The sequence below is a fragment of the Andrographis paniculata genome, unplaced genomic scaffold (assembly GCF_009805555.1).
Source record: "Andrographis paniculata isolate CXL003 unplaced genomic scaffold, ASM980555v1 Contig77END, whole genome shotgun sequence".
Taxonomy (NCBI): domain Eukaryota; kingdom Viridiplantae; phylum Streptophyta; class Magnoliopsida; order Lamiales; family Acanthaceae; genus Andrographis; species Andrographis paniculata.
In genome coordinates this window covers 1,495,936-1,514,817 of record NW_026137614.1, presented here as the reverse complement: position 1 = coordinate 1,514,817, position 18,882 = coordinate 1,495,936, and the positions used below count along the sequence as shown (strand labels likewise).

The 18,882-nt window shown below is 35.1% G+C and overlaps 2 protein-coding genes across 8 annotated transcripts in view; both read right to left on the bottom strand.

The window, feature by feature from the left end:
• Nucleotides 1-2,062: 2,062 nt before the first annotated feature.
• On the bottom strand, nt 2,063-12,132 carry LOC127266721 (probable protein phosphatase 2C 26). Of its 5 annotated transcripts, XR_007842215.1 has the most exons (12): nt 11,930-12,132; nt 11,786-11,843; nt 11,630-11,709; nt 11,429-11,510; nt 11,286-11,356; nt 3,236-3,315; nt 3,049-3,146; nt 2,814-2,937; nt 2,656-2,738; nt 2,513-2,579; nt 2,261-2,420; nt 2,063-2,181 (listed from the first exon to the last, which is right to left on the bottom strand). XR_007842215.1 is itself a non-coding variant. In XM_051297079.1 (11 exons), the coding sequence occupies exons 1-11, from the start codon at nt 12,046-12,048 to the stop codon at nt 2,359-2,361; spliced, it is 924 nt and encodes a 307-aa protein (XP_051153036.1). In that variant the 5' UTR covers nt 12,049-12,132; the 3' UTR covers nt 2,063-2,358. The 5 variants fall into 5 exon arrangements, 2 of the variants coding, with proteins under 2 accessions (XP_051153036.1, XP_051153037.1); XR_007842216.1 differs by having other exon boundaries at nt 2,063-2,420; nt 2,513-2,561; nt 2,656-2,742; XM_051297079.1 differs by having other exon boundaries at nt 2,063-2,420.
• A 1,520-nt stretch (nt 12,133-13,652) lies between these two features.
• Nucleotides 13,653-18,882, bottom strand: part of LOC127266711 (N-terminal acetyltransferase B complex auxiliary subunit NAA25-like) — a 60,672-nt gene continuing 55,442 nt past the window's right edge. For all 3 annotated transcript variants that reach the window (XM_051297067.1, XM_051297068.1, XM_051297069.1), the window contains 5 exons: nt 18,683-18,802; nt 18,438-18,576; nt 18,197-18,237; nt 16,911-17,174; nt 13,653-14,728 (listed from right to left, as the gene is read on the bottom strand). In XM_051297067.1, coding sequence (XP_051153024.1) covers nt 14,015-14,728; nt 16,911-17,174; nt 18,197-18,237; nt 18,438-18,576; nt 18,683-18,802 — 1,278 coding nt within the window. In that variant the 3' untranslated portion in view covers nt 13,653-14,014. The remainder of the gene's footprint in view (nt 14,729-16,910; nt 17,175-18,196; nt 18,238-18,437; nt 18,577-18,682; nt 18,803-18,882) is intronic.

The following is an 18,882-nucleotide window of genomic DNA, read 5'->3' as shown; positions in this document are numbered from 1 at the left end:
TTGGAATTTCTTAAATTATAAAATAATTAATATGTTAGCGTTTTTTTATTGTAAAAAATATTTTATCTGTCTCAGATACCTTGCTTATTTTTTTATTATTATTATTCCAAATTCACTGTAACATTTCTGGCACTCAAAGGTTCTGATTTCCTTGGACTCAAACAACTACAGGTGAACTTTTCTCAACCACCTCACAATTCTTATATGGACTGAATTTCCCGTATTTGGTCTCTGTCATTAGACTAGCACCCAACTAATAAGGGCCGAACATTTACTAGATTTGGCCTTCAGTAGCCCCCTTTGAACTATAGATTAAATTTGTTGTTCATGTTTTGGGCCGAATACTATATTTGCAAATTTTGGTTAATAACTCAACAACTATATTTGTAAATTCTACAGAGAAATGACATATTTTGAAAATTAATGTAAAAATATGTAATTTCTAAATTATTGTCTTACACTTGTCGGGAGAGTAATATTGATAAATTAGTTAGCAAAAAAATATTTATGTTAGAGTAATGTTTTAGGCCGAATACTATAGAGTAATGTTTTGGTTGTAATTTATGTAATTAAATTAGTTAGCAAAAAATTATAATCAAGACGCATGTTTGTTTGTGCTACCATTGAAAATGTGGGAAACATTTTAGTTTTTAAGAAATATAGAGCAAGATTTTACAAATGCCATTGAGGTTGTCAAAGAAATTACAATTAAAATAGATATTGATCTAATTTTTCATCAAAAGCGTCAAGTTAAAAAATAATAACAATTTGATTAGAGTCAATGTGATGAGAGTAGACAAAATGTAGGACAATCTTTCAAAATTGTTTATTTTAATTGATCGTTGATACCACAATTCTTTCATTTAATAAGATGTTTGAAAAATATAAAAATGCATTTGATTTTTTTTTTTTTCTTCCAAGAAATTATGTTCCTTAGACGTGTCAATTCAAAGTCTTATACTATTTTGGAGAATGCATTTAGATGGTGATAATGGTTATATTCATAAATATAATTTATACGTGGAGTTGATTTTTATTTATTTATTTATTATTATTATAATAATATGGAGTTGAAGTTGTAACAATAGTGTTTACTTAAAAATATATTTGAAATTCTAGATATAATAATCTTTTTGAATTTATTAATCATTTTTCCAATGCAATCTTTGCATATATGATATTTTTAACCATCGACGGTAGCAATTGTAACAATCTAAAAAAAAAATTAAATTAAAGTTACTTAAAACTTATTTACATAGTACTATGTCTCAGGAAATGAAGTAGCTTTCGTAACAATTGAGAATAATAATTTGGACAAAGTTATGAAGATTTGATTGACACTTTACTTCAAATAATACATGGACAAGACGACTGTTTTAATAACAATCTTATAAGTACTTTAAATTTTTTTTGTTTAGAATTTATTTTCATATGTTGTTTTTTAAGTTAAATTTTTTATTATCTTTTTGCATATTTTAATTTAATTATAGTATAGTATGAGTGTTTGTTTGGGGTATTTTCCTCAAACTTTACTGTTTATTCAATTTTTTTTCCTCCAAAAATCAAATCAAACACCTATTTTTCTATTTTTTATATTATACTAACGCTTGTTTATATCACATCATACAACTATTTACATTTAAAATTTTTACTATTCAAATCTCAATATAAAATTCAAAACCCTTACCAAACACACCCTATATGAATTTATAATTTGATTATATCATTAAAATTCAACTTAAAATTTATTTTAGTTTGGGTTTCTTTTGTGCAGAAAATTTGCAATTGAAAATGCATTTGATGTTCCTAATTATTATTATTATTATTATTATTGAATTTGCAATAGTTAAGATATTGTTTATTTTGTACTGATAATACATTTTGTACATATGTTCGTATTTATTGGATATATAATTAAAATAATGTTTGCTTTTGTAAAATTCATTATTATATTTATCTTTAATTTCATTTTAAAAATAAATTTAATCTATTTTTATATTTTTTGCTCAAAGCTTGAAAAAAAAAAATCTAATACGGCCACCTAAACATCAAATTACAAATATATATAAAATTACTAAAATATTTTAAAATAATATAATTAAAATTAATGTTCTTCTCCCCTAACAAACAAGATAAGTAGATTAATCATATATCATAGAATTCCTCTCCTCTCCAAGAAGCCTAGCCAACCAAAAGTATACTTTACTATACTATACTTGCTACAAAGTGAGAAAGAGCAATAATGTATATATATATATACCTGCTGCTGCTGCTCATAGCATTGCATTGCGTTGCTGCTGGTGCTGCTGTTGCAGGGGCATTCCCAATCCAAATACTCTTATTTCTTTCTACTACGAATTAAGAGATGAAAGAGCTCTTCACCTCCGCAACGATGACAGTAATGTCATCCCGCTTCCCACCTGGCCGCCATAAATAAATAAAGGGAACAAACCAATCAACACAATGCAATGCAATACAAGTTTATGTTTTAGCTAAAGCTAGCCTGCCTTGCCTGTTAATTTCATGCCCATAATTTTCTTCCACCAGGGAACATCAATGCCCTGCTCAACAGAAATCAGCTAGGTAGGTATTAGTTTTCTCTCAGTACTGTACTGTACTGTACAGTGATGTAGATAGTTGGTGTGATCTACTCACATGGGTTCGAGCTTCTTGTGAATAAGGGGAGTCGAAATTGGAGTCCAATGAGTGGTCGTGAGCAATTTTAGCTAATTCCTTTGCTACCTTCCAAAACATGGCGTTACTATAATGTACAAGTTTAAAGGGAAGGCTACAGGGGAAAGGATCCTACTTACCAGAATCCAAAACATTCCTGCAAGAACCAACAACTGAAACAATTTCCCGGTCGAAAACATTGTCGAAAAGGCCATCTGTGCCCATCACAATGGTGTCCTCTTCCATCAACTCGACAGTCATAACCTGCATTTTCACACAGAAAGACACCATGGTTGCTCAGCAGTCTCAACAATGGAGAACAACAAAAAATAAGACAATGATCCCCAGCTGATCAATCGAATTAATTCATCACACCGTGGCATCAACGAATGTCTGCCCAACAGCCTCTGAACTCAATTGGTAGGGGCAATCAAAATAATGTTCTTGAGGAGATGTTGCAAACACTATCTGCCCTACAAACGCAAACCGTGAAAAAACAAATGGATATAGGCAGACACAGACAATTCGAATCAACAGGAAAGCTACAAAAATGCAGATGAACCTTTTCGAATGATTCTAACACCACAGTCCCCAACATTGGCAATCTTCAGTATTCCATTCCTTTCCAGCATTGCAACAACTCTAAAAAAGCATGTGGTTGTCGAATATATAATCGATACAATTAAAATCTGTTAATATTTGAGATTTTATAAGAAAAACTCTATTTTGTCTTTTTGTGTTTCATATTTAAATATTAATATGTTGATGATGTGGAAAGTAGAATATTTGGCTATTATTTAGTTTGGGAAAGCTTCTTGGAGAAGCTAGAGGGATTATATCTGATTTTTTACATATCATTTTTCCTAGAAATGAAATACAGTAGCTTTCCTCCTGGGGACCTACGAGTTGATTTTAAGAATTGAGGTTTGAAGAGAGATGGCTACAGAAAATCCTTCAGGTACGGGTCCTCCTATATTTGATGGGGGAAATTATTTTATATGGGCTATAAAGATGAAGACATATTTAGAGGCTTTAAGTTTATGGGATGTTCTTGAAAATGAAAGAGAGCCTGTTCCATTGAGACAAGATCCAACCATAGCTCAAATGAAGTTACATGAAGAAGAGAAGGCCAAGAAACCAAAGGCTGCATCTATTCAGCTGTGACAGAGACAGTGTTCACAAGGATAATGACTTGCAAAAGTCCTAAAGAAGCTTGGGGACAAAATGAAGAATGAGTTTGAAGGGAATGAAAGGGTAAAATCTGTGAAGGTTTTAACTTTCAAGAGGGATCTTGAGTTGTTAAAAATGAAAGAGAGTGAATCTGTTAAGGAATACTCTTCCAAGCTTGCTGATCTTGTAAATAGAATGAGGATTCTGGGAAAAGATGTTAGTGATCGAAAGGTGGTTAAGAAAATGCTAATAAGCTTGCCCTCACAATTTAAAGCTAAAGTGGATGTTATTGAAGAGACATGTGATTTGAAAACTCTATCAGTTGCTGAACTTGTTAGCAAATTACAAGCTCAAGAGCAAATGGCAAGTTTGTGAGATGAAGCCACGAGTGAAGGGGTAAGCAAAAGTGGAAGAAGGATAAGAAAGATTGGAAAAGGCATACTGAGCTGAAATCAATTGTAAGAAAGGAAAAAGAAAGTCCAAGGGGGCTGATAAAAGAGGCCAATATCCTTCTTGTAGGTATTGTGCAAGAACAAATCTTGAGAAAGATTGTTGGTCCAAGGAAAAAAAAACCAATTCAGTGTTGGTTTTGTAAGAAGCAAGGACATGTAGAAAAAAGTTGTAAAGCAAAGCAGCAACAACAACAGCTAAATCCACCACAGCCTGCTCAACACGCTAATATTGTGGAAGAACAAGAAGATGAAAGAGAAGGAGAAGCTAACCTTTTTATGGTCACTCATAATGTCAGTAAATCAAACAAATATATATGATTTATTGATAGTGAGTGTATGATACCACGAGAACTTAAGAGAACCAAAAGACTAAACTTTATTGATAACCAAGAAAGAACTACTCTTCCCGATCAAGCCGAAGCCGTGAAACTAAAGAAAAATTAGAATGCTAATAATGTCTCAAAATAATACTTAAATACTAAGGCAAAACGACTATGGGCCTAGGCCCGACCAACCTAACAATTTATTCAAAATAATCAAATAAAAAAATAAAGAAATAAGGTACTTAATAATAAACTTAGGCTTCCAATCATTGCCACAATTAGCCCAAAAGCGCATTTGCTCTTTCCTCCCTCGTCGTAAATAAGCTTTTGGCTGCGCCCACCGCGTATCAGTGTACCTCACACATGTCAAAAGATGAGAGTTTATTTATTAAATTTTGATAGATCTATAAAGACCAAACTGAAGATTGGTAATGGTGAGATGTTACAAGCCAAAGGGAAAGGAGACATAGAGGTGAAGACAAAAGAAAATGTACTATGCTGATGAAAAATGTTCTCTACATTCCAAAACTAGCACACAACTTACTTAGTCAGTTGCTACACAACGGATATTCTTTATTTTTCAAGAATGAAAGTTGTTTTATTTATGATATGCACAAGGTTCTTCTTGTTAAACTTCCAATGGTTGACAAGAGTTTTCCATTCTATATGCACAATGAAGTTGAAATAGCAATATTTATAAGGTTGATGTGTCAGGACTGTGGCATAGAAGATATGAACATCATCATCATGAAGCTCTTGTTCATATGGTTAAAAATAATTTGGTTAGAGACATGTCATTAATCTCTAACCTAAATGATGTGTGCACTGTTTGCCAACTTGGAAAGCAACATAGGAGCAAGATTCCCAAGTCAGGAGCATAGGAAGCTGAAAGGAAACTACAACTTTCAGATGTTTGTGGTCCTATGAAAACTGGATCATGCAATGGAAAACGATATTTTGTGTTGTTCATAGATGACTTGACAAGAATGACATGGATATACTTTATCAAGCAAAAATCCCAAGTGTTTGAAGTGTTCAAAAGATTTAAAGTGATGGTTGAAAATCAAAGTGGCGGCAAGTTGTAGGCATTCGAACCGATAATGGGATGGAGTATAATTCAAGTGCTTTCAACATTTTTTGCCATGATAATGGCATTGATCATCAGCTCACAGCACCATATTCTCCTGAACAGAATAGAGTGGTGGAGAGGAGAAATCGAACTATTGTTGAAATGGTGAGATGCATGCTACTTGAGATGAAGCTTCCGAATAAGTTTTGGGCAGAGGCTGCCTCTACTGCTATCTATCTTCAAAATAGATGCTATACTACTTCACTGAGAGATACTACACCAATTGAGAGTTAGAGTGGAAGCAAACCATCTGCAAAGCACTTAAAAGTTTTTAGGTGCATGTGTTATGTGCATGTTCCAGCAGCTACAAGAACAAAAGGTTACCGCGTTTATGATTTGAAGACAAATAGAGTGAAAATCAATCGAGATGTGATTCTTGATTAAGGAAGCTATTGGAATTGGGTGTTGCAACAAATACAGAGAGATTGAAGGAATTTGGAGAGAACTCATCGATTTGTTGGGCATTACTGGTTTTACATCTGAAATCAGTGATGATGATTTAGATGAAAATGAAAGCCAAAATTTGAAAAGCTTGCAAGAGATATACGAGAAATGCAACTTTGCAATTGAGCCTACAAGCTTTGAAGAAGATGTGAAGAATGACAATTGGATTCAAGCAATGAAAAATGAGATTGATATGATTATAAAGAATGAAACTTGGGAATTGGTTACTAAACCAGAAGCAAAGAATGATTTGGGACTGAAACGGATTTATAAAAAAAGCTGAATTCAGATTGCACACTCAACAAATTGAAAGAAAGGTTGGTTGTTAAAGAATTTGCACAAGAATCTGGAATTGATTATGGAGAGAATTTTGCCCCCGTGGCAAGATTTGATACCATTCGATTACTTATTGATCTAGCTGCTGGTGAAGTTATGGATGAAATTGTTTTATTTGGATGTCAAATCTGCATTCCTTAATGGTGAATTGGAAGAAGAAATTTATGTTGAACAACCACAAGGATTCAAAGTTGCAGGCAAGGAAAATCGGTTCTTAAATTGCACAAAGCTTTGTACGGCTTAAAACAAGCTCCAAGAGCTTGGTACAAGAAGGTTGATGAATTCTTGAAAGAATTGGGATTTCTCAGAAGCCATAATGATGCTATTTTTTATATTAAGAAAGCAAAACAAGGTAATATTCTCATTGTATCTATCTATGTTGATGATTTGTTGGTAACTAGGAGTGATGAAACACAAGTGGTTGAATTCAAGAAAGAAATGAAAAGGACATTTGAGATGTCTGATTTGGGTGAATTGAGTTATTTTCTTGGAATGGAAATACTGAAATTAAAATTTGGAATTTTCATTAGCCAAGAGAAGTATGCTACATTTGTTGAAGCAGTTTCAGATGTGGAGGAGCAAACTAGTTAGTACTCCTTTGTTGTTAATGAGAAACTTTCAAAGGATGATGAATGTGATCTGGTCAATGCATCGATATACCGCAGTTTAGTGGGAAGTCTAATGTACTTGACTAACAGTAGACCCGATTTGATGTATTCTACAAGCTTGTTGTCAAGGTTTATGCATTCACCTAGACAAGTGCATTTGGGTGTTGCAAAGAGAGTTCTAAGATATCTAAGAGGAACGGTTGATTATGGAATTTTCTATGCATCTAATCATGGACAGCAATTGATAGGATATTCCGATTCAGATCAGACAGGGAGTGTAGATGACATGAAAAGTACATCAGGCTCTGTTTTCTCCTTTGGTTCTGGATTGCTTACTTGGAGTTCAAAAAAGTAGGATATGGTTGCCCAATCCTCAGCTGAAGCAGAGTATATAGCTGCCGCCAATGCTACAAGTCATGTGAGATGGTTAACTAAAATATTGAAAGAGTTGGGCATGGAGCAAGGAGGAGCTGTCAAGCTGTTTGTGGATAACAAATCAGTCATTGCTATGTCAAAGAATCCTTTTTTTCATGGTAGAACTAACACATTTTTGTAATTCAATTCATGAAGCTCTAGATAATGGTGAAGTTAAGGATGTAAATTGTTTTATTTGGATGTCAAATCTGCAGTCCTTAATGGCGAATTGGAAGAAAAAATTTATGTTTGAACACCCATAAGGATTCAAAGTTGCAGGCAAGGAAAATATGGTTCTTAAATTGCACAAACCTTTGTACGGCTTAAAACAAGCTCCAAGAGCTTGGTACAAGAAGGTTGATGAATTTTTGCAAAAATAGGGATTTCTCAGAAGCCATAATGATGCTACTTTGTATATTAAGAAAGCAAAACAAGATAATATTCACATTGTATATATCTATATTGATGATTTGTTGGTAACCGGGAGTGATGAAACACAAGTGGTTGAATTCAAGACAGAAATGAAAAGGGCATTTGAGATGTCTGATTTGAGTGAATTGAATTATTTTCTTGGAATGAAAATACTGAAATTGAAATTTGGAATTTTCATTAGCCAAGAGAAGTATGCTACATTTGTTCCTTTTGTTGTTAATGAGAATCTTTCAAAGGATGATGAATGTGATATGGTCAATACATCTATATACCGCAGTCTAGTGGGAAGTCTAATGTACTTGACTAACACTAGACCCGATTTGATGTATTCTACAAGCTTGTTGTCAAGGTTTATGCATTCACCTAGACAAGTGCATTTGGGTATTGTAAAGAGAGTGCATTATGGAATTTTCTATGCATCTGATCATGGAAAGCAATTGATGGGATATTCCGATTCAGATAAGGCAGGGAGTGTAGATGACATGAAAAGTACATCAGGCTCTGTTTTCTCCTTTGGTTCTGGAGTGTTTACTTGGAGTTCAAAAAAATAGGATATGGTTGCCCAATCCTAAGCTGAAGCGGAGTATATAGCTGCCGCCAATGCTACAAATCATGTGAGATGGTTAACTTAAATATTGAAAGAATTGGGCATGGAGCAAGGAGGAGTTGTCAAGCTGTTTGTGGATAACAAATCAGTCATTGATATGTCAAAGAATCATGTTTTTCACGGTAGTGTAGACATTAAAAATTAAATGCCTAAATTAAATTAAATATAATTTATTTTGGAAAAAAATAAATTTTCAATAAAATAAATATATGATATTTAATTATACATATATATTAATTTTTGTATAATAAATATCAACTATTAATGCAAAAATCAGATTAAAATGAAAAATATTGTACAAATATTATGTGCATAAATAGAGTTATAATAAATTTGGCAGGAAAATAAATTGATCTTGTCAATAAATGAAGTATATAAATTAATATCTTTTGAAGGCGAAAAATGAAGGTGCACAATCAAATCCTTTAGGAATAAAAAACAACATCCGATGAAAAATAAAAAATTATAAAATCTTTCTGTTGATCAATCAGGACGCGCCAGATGACACCATTCAAAAAGGAAGCCGAGGCCACCCCTCCCCTATAAATAGGAGTCATGACCAATTCATTTGACACATCGAAGTTACACTGAGGATTCAAGCAAGGGGTAAGTCTCTAGAGTCTCTCTGTATCGTTCTTCATGTCCTTCGAAGCGTTCTTCGTCGAAAGTCACTGATTTGGCCAAATGATCCAATATTGGTTGACGAATTGATGGAGTTGACGTTCTTCGTCGTATTCCCGAGCTGGAGGAAGGATCAAAGCTCCAAAAGCCGTTGAAGGATCCGTCAAAGCCAAGGAAGAGCCTCCCAAGTTAATCACAAAGCTTCAAGGTGTTTGTCGCGTTCTTCGAAGCGTTCTTCGTCGAAAGTCACTTATTTGGACAAATGATCCAATATTGGTTGACCAATCGATGGAGTTAACGTTCTTCGTCGTATGCCCGAGCCGGAGGAAGGATCAAAGCTCCAAAAGCCGGTGAAGGATCCGTCAAAGCCAAGGAAGAGCCTCCCAAGTTAATCCCAAAGCTTCAAGGTGTTCGTCGCGTTCTTCGTCAAAAGCATCAACTAGGCCCTCTTCAATCCAAAAGTCAAAGGGACACGCCGCCAAAAGTGTTATGGAGCACCAAATCCACCTCCTCAAATATCAAAGCCACGGATCGTCCAAAAAAAACATCAAATCCAAAGCTTAGGATCAAATCGCTCGCACGGAGACCTCAAAAAGCGACAGAGACAAAGCAAAAATCAAAGTCGCGGATCGTCCAAAGAAGATATCAAATCCAAAGCCCATAATCAAATCGTCCATACGGAAACCAAAATCCTTAAAAAGTGGCAAAGACAAAGCAAAAATCAAAGTCGCAAATCGTCCAAAGAAGATATCGAATCCAAAGCCCATGATCAATTCGCCTATATGGAAACCAAAATCCTCTAAAAGGCGGCAAAGACAAAACAAAGATCAAAGTCACGGATCGTCCAAAGAAGACATCAAATCCAAGCCGATGATCAAATTGCCCACACGGAGACCAAAATTCTCCAAAAAGCGGCAAAGTCAAATCAAAGATCAAAGTCGCAGATCGTCCAAAAAAGATATCAAATCAAAAGCCGATGATCAAATTGCCCACATGGAGAACAAAGTCCTCCAAAAGCGGCAAAGCCAAAGCTAAAATCAAAGCATCGGATCGTCCAAAAAAGACATCAAATCCAAAGCCGATGATCAAATCGCCTACACGGAGAACAAAGCTCTTCAAAAGGCGGCAAAGCCAAAGCTAAGATCAAAGCATCGGATCGTCTAAATAAGACATTAAATCCAAAGCCGATGATCAAATCGTCTACACGGAGACCAAAGCTCTTCAAAAAGCGGCAAAACCAAATCAAAGATCAAAGCATCGGATCGTCCAAAGAGGACATCAAATTCAAAACTGACGATCAAATTGCATGCACGGAAACCAAAGCCCTCCAAAGTCCGGTAAAGTCAAACCGAAGAACAAATCTCTTCGAATCAAATAAGCCATAAAAACCAAGTTGAAAAACAAATCGACTCGGAAGGAGAATCAAATGACCTATTTAGAAAATAGGGCCCGCTTTAAATCCAAATCAAATATATTTGTATAAATTTTGTATTTATTAAAAATAACACAATTTTTTGTCCACAAGTAGAATTAAACACATTTGTGTTCATTCAATTCATGAAGCTCTAGCTAATGGTAAAGTTAGTATGGTTTATTGTTGATCTGAAGATCAATTAGGTGACATGATGAAAAAGGGGTGACATGATGACAAAGGGACAAGTTTGAGAAGCTTAGGAATGAGATGGAAGTTTTTAGCAAAATCTCGAAAGGAGGAAAATGTTATATTTGAGATTTTATAAAAAAGTTCTATTTTGCATTTTTGTGTTTAATATTTAAATATTAATATGTTGATGATGTGGAAAGTAGAATGTGCGACTGTTATTTAGTTTGGGAAAACTTTTGGAGAAGCTAGAGGGATGTATATGAGATTTTGTATATATCATTTTGCCTAGAAATGAAATGCCCTGCTCTTCCTTCTCTGGTTTTTTTGGCTTCTATGTTGTTGTCTTTGTTTTCAGGAAATTTGTGATATATGAGTAGGAAATATGATATGTGATATGGAGATTTAGGTTTTAATATCTACAAAATCATTGCAGAATTGAAAGATAGATAGATAGATTGATAGATAGGACATACGCGGTAGCAGAGCCGACGGAGGAAGTAGCAGAATGTGCTTTCTGAATCAGAATCCGAGGCTCGTAGTTAACCTATCAACGGGGGTTACACATACACATACAGAACAACAATTAAGGGTAAGAGAGAGAGGGAGAGAGAAAGACCTGTTGATCTTGCAGAAAGGCAGAGGCATTGGCCATGAGGTCGCGGGAGAAGAGAGCAGGATCCACATCTTTCTCCGCCCAACTGCGCTGCGTACAACCTCTTAACTAAACGCCTATGTACTTAGCAATAGTTCTTTCATTTGTTGGTATGACTGTGTCTGTGTGTGGATGGATTGCAGAGAGCAGTAGTACTAGTGTTACCCGGAAACGCCGTCGGCCACGGCGATAACTCCGCCGCGATGGCTACTGACCAAGTAAGCGTCTTCTCCGCCTTTCTCGATCTGCGAAATCGTGAAGACAATTAATTGATTAAGGAAGAATATAATAGAATAGAATAGAATGGAAAAGCAGCAGCACCTTGTCCGGATGGGGAATTACGTGTGCCCCCACGCTCAGGAAGACTCCGGCCTCCAAACTGCAGAAATCGAATCATCAATTGAAAAATCGGAAGGGAGGGAGAGCATGACATGAGCATCTAGACTAGGGGTAGGGTTTACCCACCCGGCTGAGAATGGCGCGGTACAACGGAGCAAGTGATTGGAGCAGAGTTTGAGTTTGGGAGCGGGATGAAAGAAACTGAAACTGGACGCAAAAGTGGAACTGAAGAAGGGAACCGCCATTTTTGTGGAGAGAGGTGATGAGACGAGGGATACACAGACATATGATATGGTGGGAATTGATGATGAAACTAGATAGACAGACAGAGAGAGAGAGAGAGAGAGAGAAACATACATACATACCTGGGATTGGGATTGGGATTGGGATTGGATTGATTCTCAGCAAGCCACGTCAGCACGACAACAAGTAGGCGGGAATGCCTGCCTGCAGAGACGGACAAAGTTGAGAATTGGGAGAGACTAGAGAAGGAGCATATGGATAATCGGACATCATATATACATACATACAAGAAATTATTTAGAAATTTGAAAATAAATTCAGACCAGACAGACAGAAGAGAGAATTAATAATTAAATACTAGTAATTGGTAGATCAAGAAGAAGGACCAAGTCAGTCCAATTACGGAAGGGGATCGAAAACGTGCAAGTTTAATTGGATTATAGTATTGTTCCTAAAACTGTCGTTACATCAACCATCAAACCCTATAAATAGTTCCACCACCATGGAATTCATATATAGATGTAGTCCCAGGTGCAGCTACCCAGCTTGCTTCATTTCTTCATATTAATATAGGATATTACTGTGGGAAGGATCTATAAAGCTCAGGAGGGATAGCGCCCAGCCGAGCCAAGCCAGCTTGATCATGATATAGTATATCTATATCATTCGTTCGTTCATATTCTTGTTTGGTTAACAGCTAGCGCTATCCATCCTGAGTTTCATGGTTCCTTCTTGCTGCTTTGCTATGCTTTTTACTTGCATGCATCATCTCATATATATATATATATATATCAGATTTGATTTAATTGATTAATTATTTCTTAATTAGCTAGGTTGGTTAATGCATGACCAAAGAAGGGGTAGAGTTACTGAATGAATACAAGACATACAAGCCAGTCCCCAGGTTCCATTTGGAGCGATTATCTTGAATCTAAGTATTGTTGTATGTCACACCAAATCAAATCATCTTGACTATTATATATATAATATTCTTCTTTTTACCTTCCAATGATATATAATATATTGAGCATTCCCTTTTCATGTCATTTTTCAAATTTAAGTAATTTAAGTTTATACACGCCCATTCCTATTAATATTCCCTAGAGCTTCAAACGGATGAATTTGATGCCAAAATTAATTAATTAATATACGTGTATATATTATATACATTCCGATATAATAATAATAATAATAATAATAGTAGTAGGTATAGGTATAGGTATAGGTATAGCTTGAGAAAATTGCAAAAGAAGAGTTGGCTCACGATTATTTCTATAGGCGGGCAGATACATTACATACATGCATGGGGATGGGGTGAGTTGTTTACATACATACATATTCTTATTCTTGTAGTTGTAGGACTTGACTTGATCAAATGGTACGACGAATTATTAATTCTATTATTATACTACATCTTCCCAGGCCCAGCCAGCATTTCATTGTTATTTACAATGTAATGTTTGTTGTTAACAGCCGGTTCAGAAACTGGTGGGTGATGATGATACGTAACTTGTAAGTAAAATATTATTGAATTGTTAGCATAATACCAAGATAATATATACTACTATCAAACTCATAGTGGAAGTTAATTAATAGTAGACTACACTAGACTAGACTAGAGTGCCCATTCATTAAAGTACAACTAGTAGTAGTAAATGCATCATCATCATCGTGTCAACTGTTCTTATTCATAACAGATACAGATACGGATGCAGATGAAGATGCAGAGATACAGTGATGATGATCGATCATGCACAGAGCAGAACAGAACAGAACAGAACAAAAGAGAAGAGAAGAGGAGCAAGTCTTTTATTCAAAGCAGGGTGGGGTGGGGTGGGTGTGTTGTGTAGGAATAAAGAATATCTATCAGTGCGCAGCGCAGTCAGAGTGACAACTCAAGAATCAATCAAGATTAATGTTTTTGTCTTTTTTTGTAAGAGTTTAATGTTTTTACCTCTTCTTCATCACTCATATTTCATCATCATCATCATCTGTCGGTGGATTCAGAAGAGAAGCATTGAGCTTGTCCAGCATCATAATTTTGGACTCACAGAAGAAAAGAAACTCCGACAGCGTACGTACTTGCCCCGTCACCAGCTCCTCTATAACTTCAGAACCCGTCCACGACTGCACTGCCTCATCATCCACCTGCTTGAGGATACGAGATCGAAGAGTTTGGAATGTTTTGCCCGGCCCTGCAATTGTTTCATCTGCTGCTGCTGTTTCCAGCATGGAAAGCAAGGCCAACTTTGCGTCGCCAGACTCGGTAATTTGCTCGCTCAACCATTTTGCGACCATCGCCAGTGTTTCCTTGAGAGACTTGATTGAATTTTGGAGTTCAAACAATAACAACAACTTGGAAAATGAATTCTTTTCGGAGGATTGCAGAACCCCGGAGTCGAGAATGGAGGCAACGCATGACTGGAGGATTACAGCCTGCCAGGTTAAAGGTTCGGTCACAAGCTGGATCAGAATAAGTAAGGGGTATCCGGGAGAAGTGGTTATAGGACTTGCAGATTTGATCTTCTCTTCAACACTTTTCTTGAGCAAGGAGTTTACGAGATGCCAGGTGCTCAAGGTTGAAGGCTCTGTGCTGGAAATCCTTATCTCATGAGATTGCATATTCCAACCATTCAGAAATACAGCAAAACTCATCCACAAAGAGACATCTGGCTCTAGTTCCTGCACAATTTGCAAACAAACAGAACAGACCAATTACTAATTTTTGAGGGATCCATACACTTATTTCTCAAACTTTTACAATCAAACACATAACCCACTCAGAATTTTTTACTCTCCTATATAATAACAAATATCTAAACTTCAATCATTACAGTTATAATTAACTATCCAAAAGCACAGCAATCACCAGCATTTGTATATGTTGTAGAAATTGGTAACATGTCTATATAATATCTCACATAAGAGGAGAAAACAAACAGGCATACTATGTTTACAGGCCATCGCATGTTGTTTTCCCAAGCTTTGCTAGTTTAATCAAACAATATCTATAGAAGAGCAATCTCAAAGAAACTTGCATTATAAGCTTGATGAGCGGCCATAAGTCTGACAAAAGATACGTCCAGATCAGAGCATTATAAAATTACTTCAATCAGTTAGATGTGAACTTTGTATCAAGGTGAATATGGATAATTTTGCGTAAGAAAAAAAGGTGTAATAATGTTTTAAGACAAATTCATAAGCGTTAGATGATGTTAATGACCACTTATAAGTTTAAACTTGAAGGGATACGTATCATGTACTTATTTATCTATATGCATGAGTCAACCAACACATCCCCTCACGTACAAGAGGGATATATGCCACCATACGACATTTGCATGTGGACGACGACAAATGAAGACGGTAGAACTCGAATTCGAGATCTATGGCTCTAATATTATATTCGATGATGTTAATGACTGTCTCACTTAAAAGCTTAAACTTGAAAAAATACGTATCATATATTTATTTATCTACATACGAGAGTCAACTACCAATAAGCATGTCCAATTAATGTATAAGCAGCACAAAAAGTAGGAGATGGTAAAATCCATGAGCAACGTAGTGCGGGACCAAAATAAAATCATGCAGGATTTAGATAGTTAGATTCTACAATACTTTCTTTCAACTATGCTACATATTTTGAACTGTTTATGCGCTTTCAACAACAGCAGACAATGCTATAGCAATAAGTTTTGTTTTGTGTGTCTCTTGCATACATACACAGATATTTAGGCTCTATTTATTTATGTATTCAACTTTATTTTTGATTATTTATCAAAAAATTTCCAACAAAAAAACATTTCACATATACAAAATTTTTATTTAAAATATTATATTAAAAACTTAATTTATATTCAATATATCAAATCCAATACTTATTTTTCATTCAATTTTTTACTATTTCTAAACAAATTTAATACAACTAAACACCATCAAAATACTAAACAAATCTTTACTATTAAATAATTAATAACTACATCTACCTATCTTTTAGTTCAAAACAAATTTACAACATACACATACATTTTAACTGTTAAACATAAACTAAAAAATCACAATTGCTAACTACACCGTAGGGAAACTCAGCCATTATTCATATATCCGCAAACGGGAGTCCCAACACGCCTTCTCAGGTGCAAGTGGAGGTATGCGAAACTTGTACATGCATATGCGCACAAATGGGGACGGTGGGACTCAAACTTGAGACCTAACCAAACTCTGATACTATGTCGGATGCTGAATGACCGTCTTACCTAAAAGCTCGAACTATTAGAGAAACTCAGACGTTATTCATATATCCGCAAACGGGAGTCCCAACACACAAAGAAAATCAACATTTACTATATAAGTATATCTATTCTGCCAATTTGCAGGACCCAATGAAAGTTAACGGGACTCTATTTCGAGCTCAATCAAGTAGGGGTGTGTTCGTTTGTAGGATTTTGTCAAAATCCTACTATTCATCCAAAATTTTCCCCCCAAAAACATCAAATCAAACACCTATTTTTCATTTTTTATATTATACTAAAAATCAATTTTACATTCAAAACATCACATCAACACCTATTTATATCACATCATACAACTATTCAAATTCAAAGTTTTTACTATTCAAATCCCAATCCAAAATCCAAACCCCCAAACAAACACACCCTAGTAATATTACAAAGATCTAAAATATTAAGGATCTCAATCTCAAAAGTTTCAGAACATTCACATCCAAAACAAAACCAAAATTGATAAGCCCCATTACACATTTTTGTGGCCATGGAAACACATCATAGAAATCTATATTCCTTGTGTACCAGGAAAATACTGAATTAAAGGAAAACAATTATACAGACGTATTAGATCATACCTCAAAAGATTTCTGACTTATGGAAACTCCAAGAATCAGTTCAACGGCATTCAAGAAAGGAAATTCCAAGGTTCGAGCAAAGCGTTCCAGCAGAGTTTTGAGCTCTGTGGAGAGATTCGAATTAAGAACTAATTCATCAACTTCAATAATATCTTCTATTGACTCTGAAGCAGAACGCAATGACAAATAAAGCAACCGTGGAATAAGGGATCGCAGGAGCAAGGTCTTATGAAAATGTGCTTCTAATTCTGAATCACAATTATCCTGAAAAAATAGGCCTGATACATTAAAAACCTATGTAGTTGTGGAGATTAATAGCAGAAGAGGTAATAAAGAGGAAGTACAACTGAAGAGAAGAAAAAGTAAAACAGAAAATAAAAATAAATGAGAGAGAGAGGTTAGGTAAACAAAACAAGTACAAGACCATTCAAAAAATTGACAATTTACTAAACAGAATTCAAACCATCTAAATATGTCATTTTACCTTTCCAGTTTACTGAAGATTTCAATGTTAGTAAAACAATAGTGTATCATGCCATATAATGTGCCCAAAAGATGTGAAAAGCAAAGCAAGATGGGTTGCGTAAAAAGAAACTTGGAATTGTCCAAAATTTAGTGCTGAAATAAAGTGGGAACTCAATTTCATAAAATCCATTTAGTGCAAAGAATAGAAAGACAGGTCCAACAAGATGAACTTATCAAAGAGGGAGTACAATAAACTAGTAATGAAACCTGATTTCTGCCAGAAGAGACCAAAAAGACAATTGCTACATGTTGAGAACGGAGGTTAGCAAGAAAAAAGAAAATTTTCAGAAAGTAATTTGTTTGTTCATATCCCCCAAAAACTTGAATGTCTCTACAAATAACCACTTCGCACATTATTTCTCTCTCCTAATTCCAACAGAAACCATACGCACTAATTTTCTTATTTTGCCACATAGTCCTTCATATAAGTAGGGATCTTTGACACGCGTCCTCACCTGGTCTCTTTCCCAATTGTTTCCACAACACTACAGCTTCAAAGGATTTAAGTATTACCATGAACTAGCCCAATTGACCTAGTCCAAGGATTGGGGATAGACCATAAATTAAAGATGGTATGTACTCAATCTAATTGAATCATCACTCTTAAAAACATAGAAACATATCAGCCTATACAATGAAAAATATTATATCATAGTATTTCTGTTTGAATCCATGGGGATTGTCATTAGTTCTATCTGTTTTCCTTAAACTCAGACAAGACCTAAGATTCTATAAGATGATTGGATTTTTCTCATACCCACCCTGCTTTCTCGTGGAAAATGTGATGCCCCTTCAAATAGACCTGGAGACAACAAAAATTAATCAACAGATGTAACTGTTAACAAAAAAAAAAAAAAGGAAAAAGAGAGAAGACAGACCATTTTTACAAGGTAGTGTGCGAGTGGAGAAACAACACAGTTATTACTAATTAAATAATGTAATGTCACAGACATATGCTGACAAGGTTTTGAGGAGATGCAACTAGAAACAGTGGAAACAGACCCAACATGATTTTTTTACTATTAGTTGGTGTCCAGCAAGGATGCCGCTTCAAGTCCTGTGAAGTGGCCATAGGTTTGCTTATGATCCCAGTTGCTACCCCAAGACAGGCAACGCCCCATTCTGTAATCTCTAACTTCTCCTAATAAATAAATTAACAAAATAAATAAATAAATCCAAAAAAAAAAAAAGAAAATTAAAAATTTAACATTGAATGAAAAGGGGAAATATAAGTCCAGAATTCTTACCTTCAAGACTTCAATATTATTGGAATTCTTCTTCAGCTGTAAAATAGGCACTTCAATCCTCAGCATGGAGTACAGAACGGAATGCAGCAGTTTATCACTATTTTGGACAAATCTAAGCGCCTAAACAAAACAGAGTAAACCTTTTCAAATTCACTTGCAATACAAGCCTAGACCTGAGACAAGGGCATAAGAATTAAAAA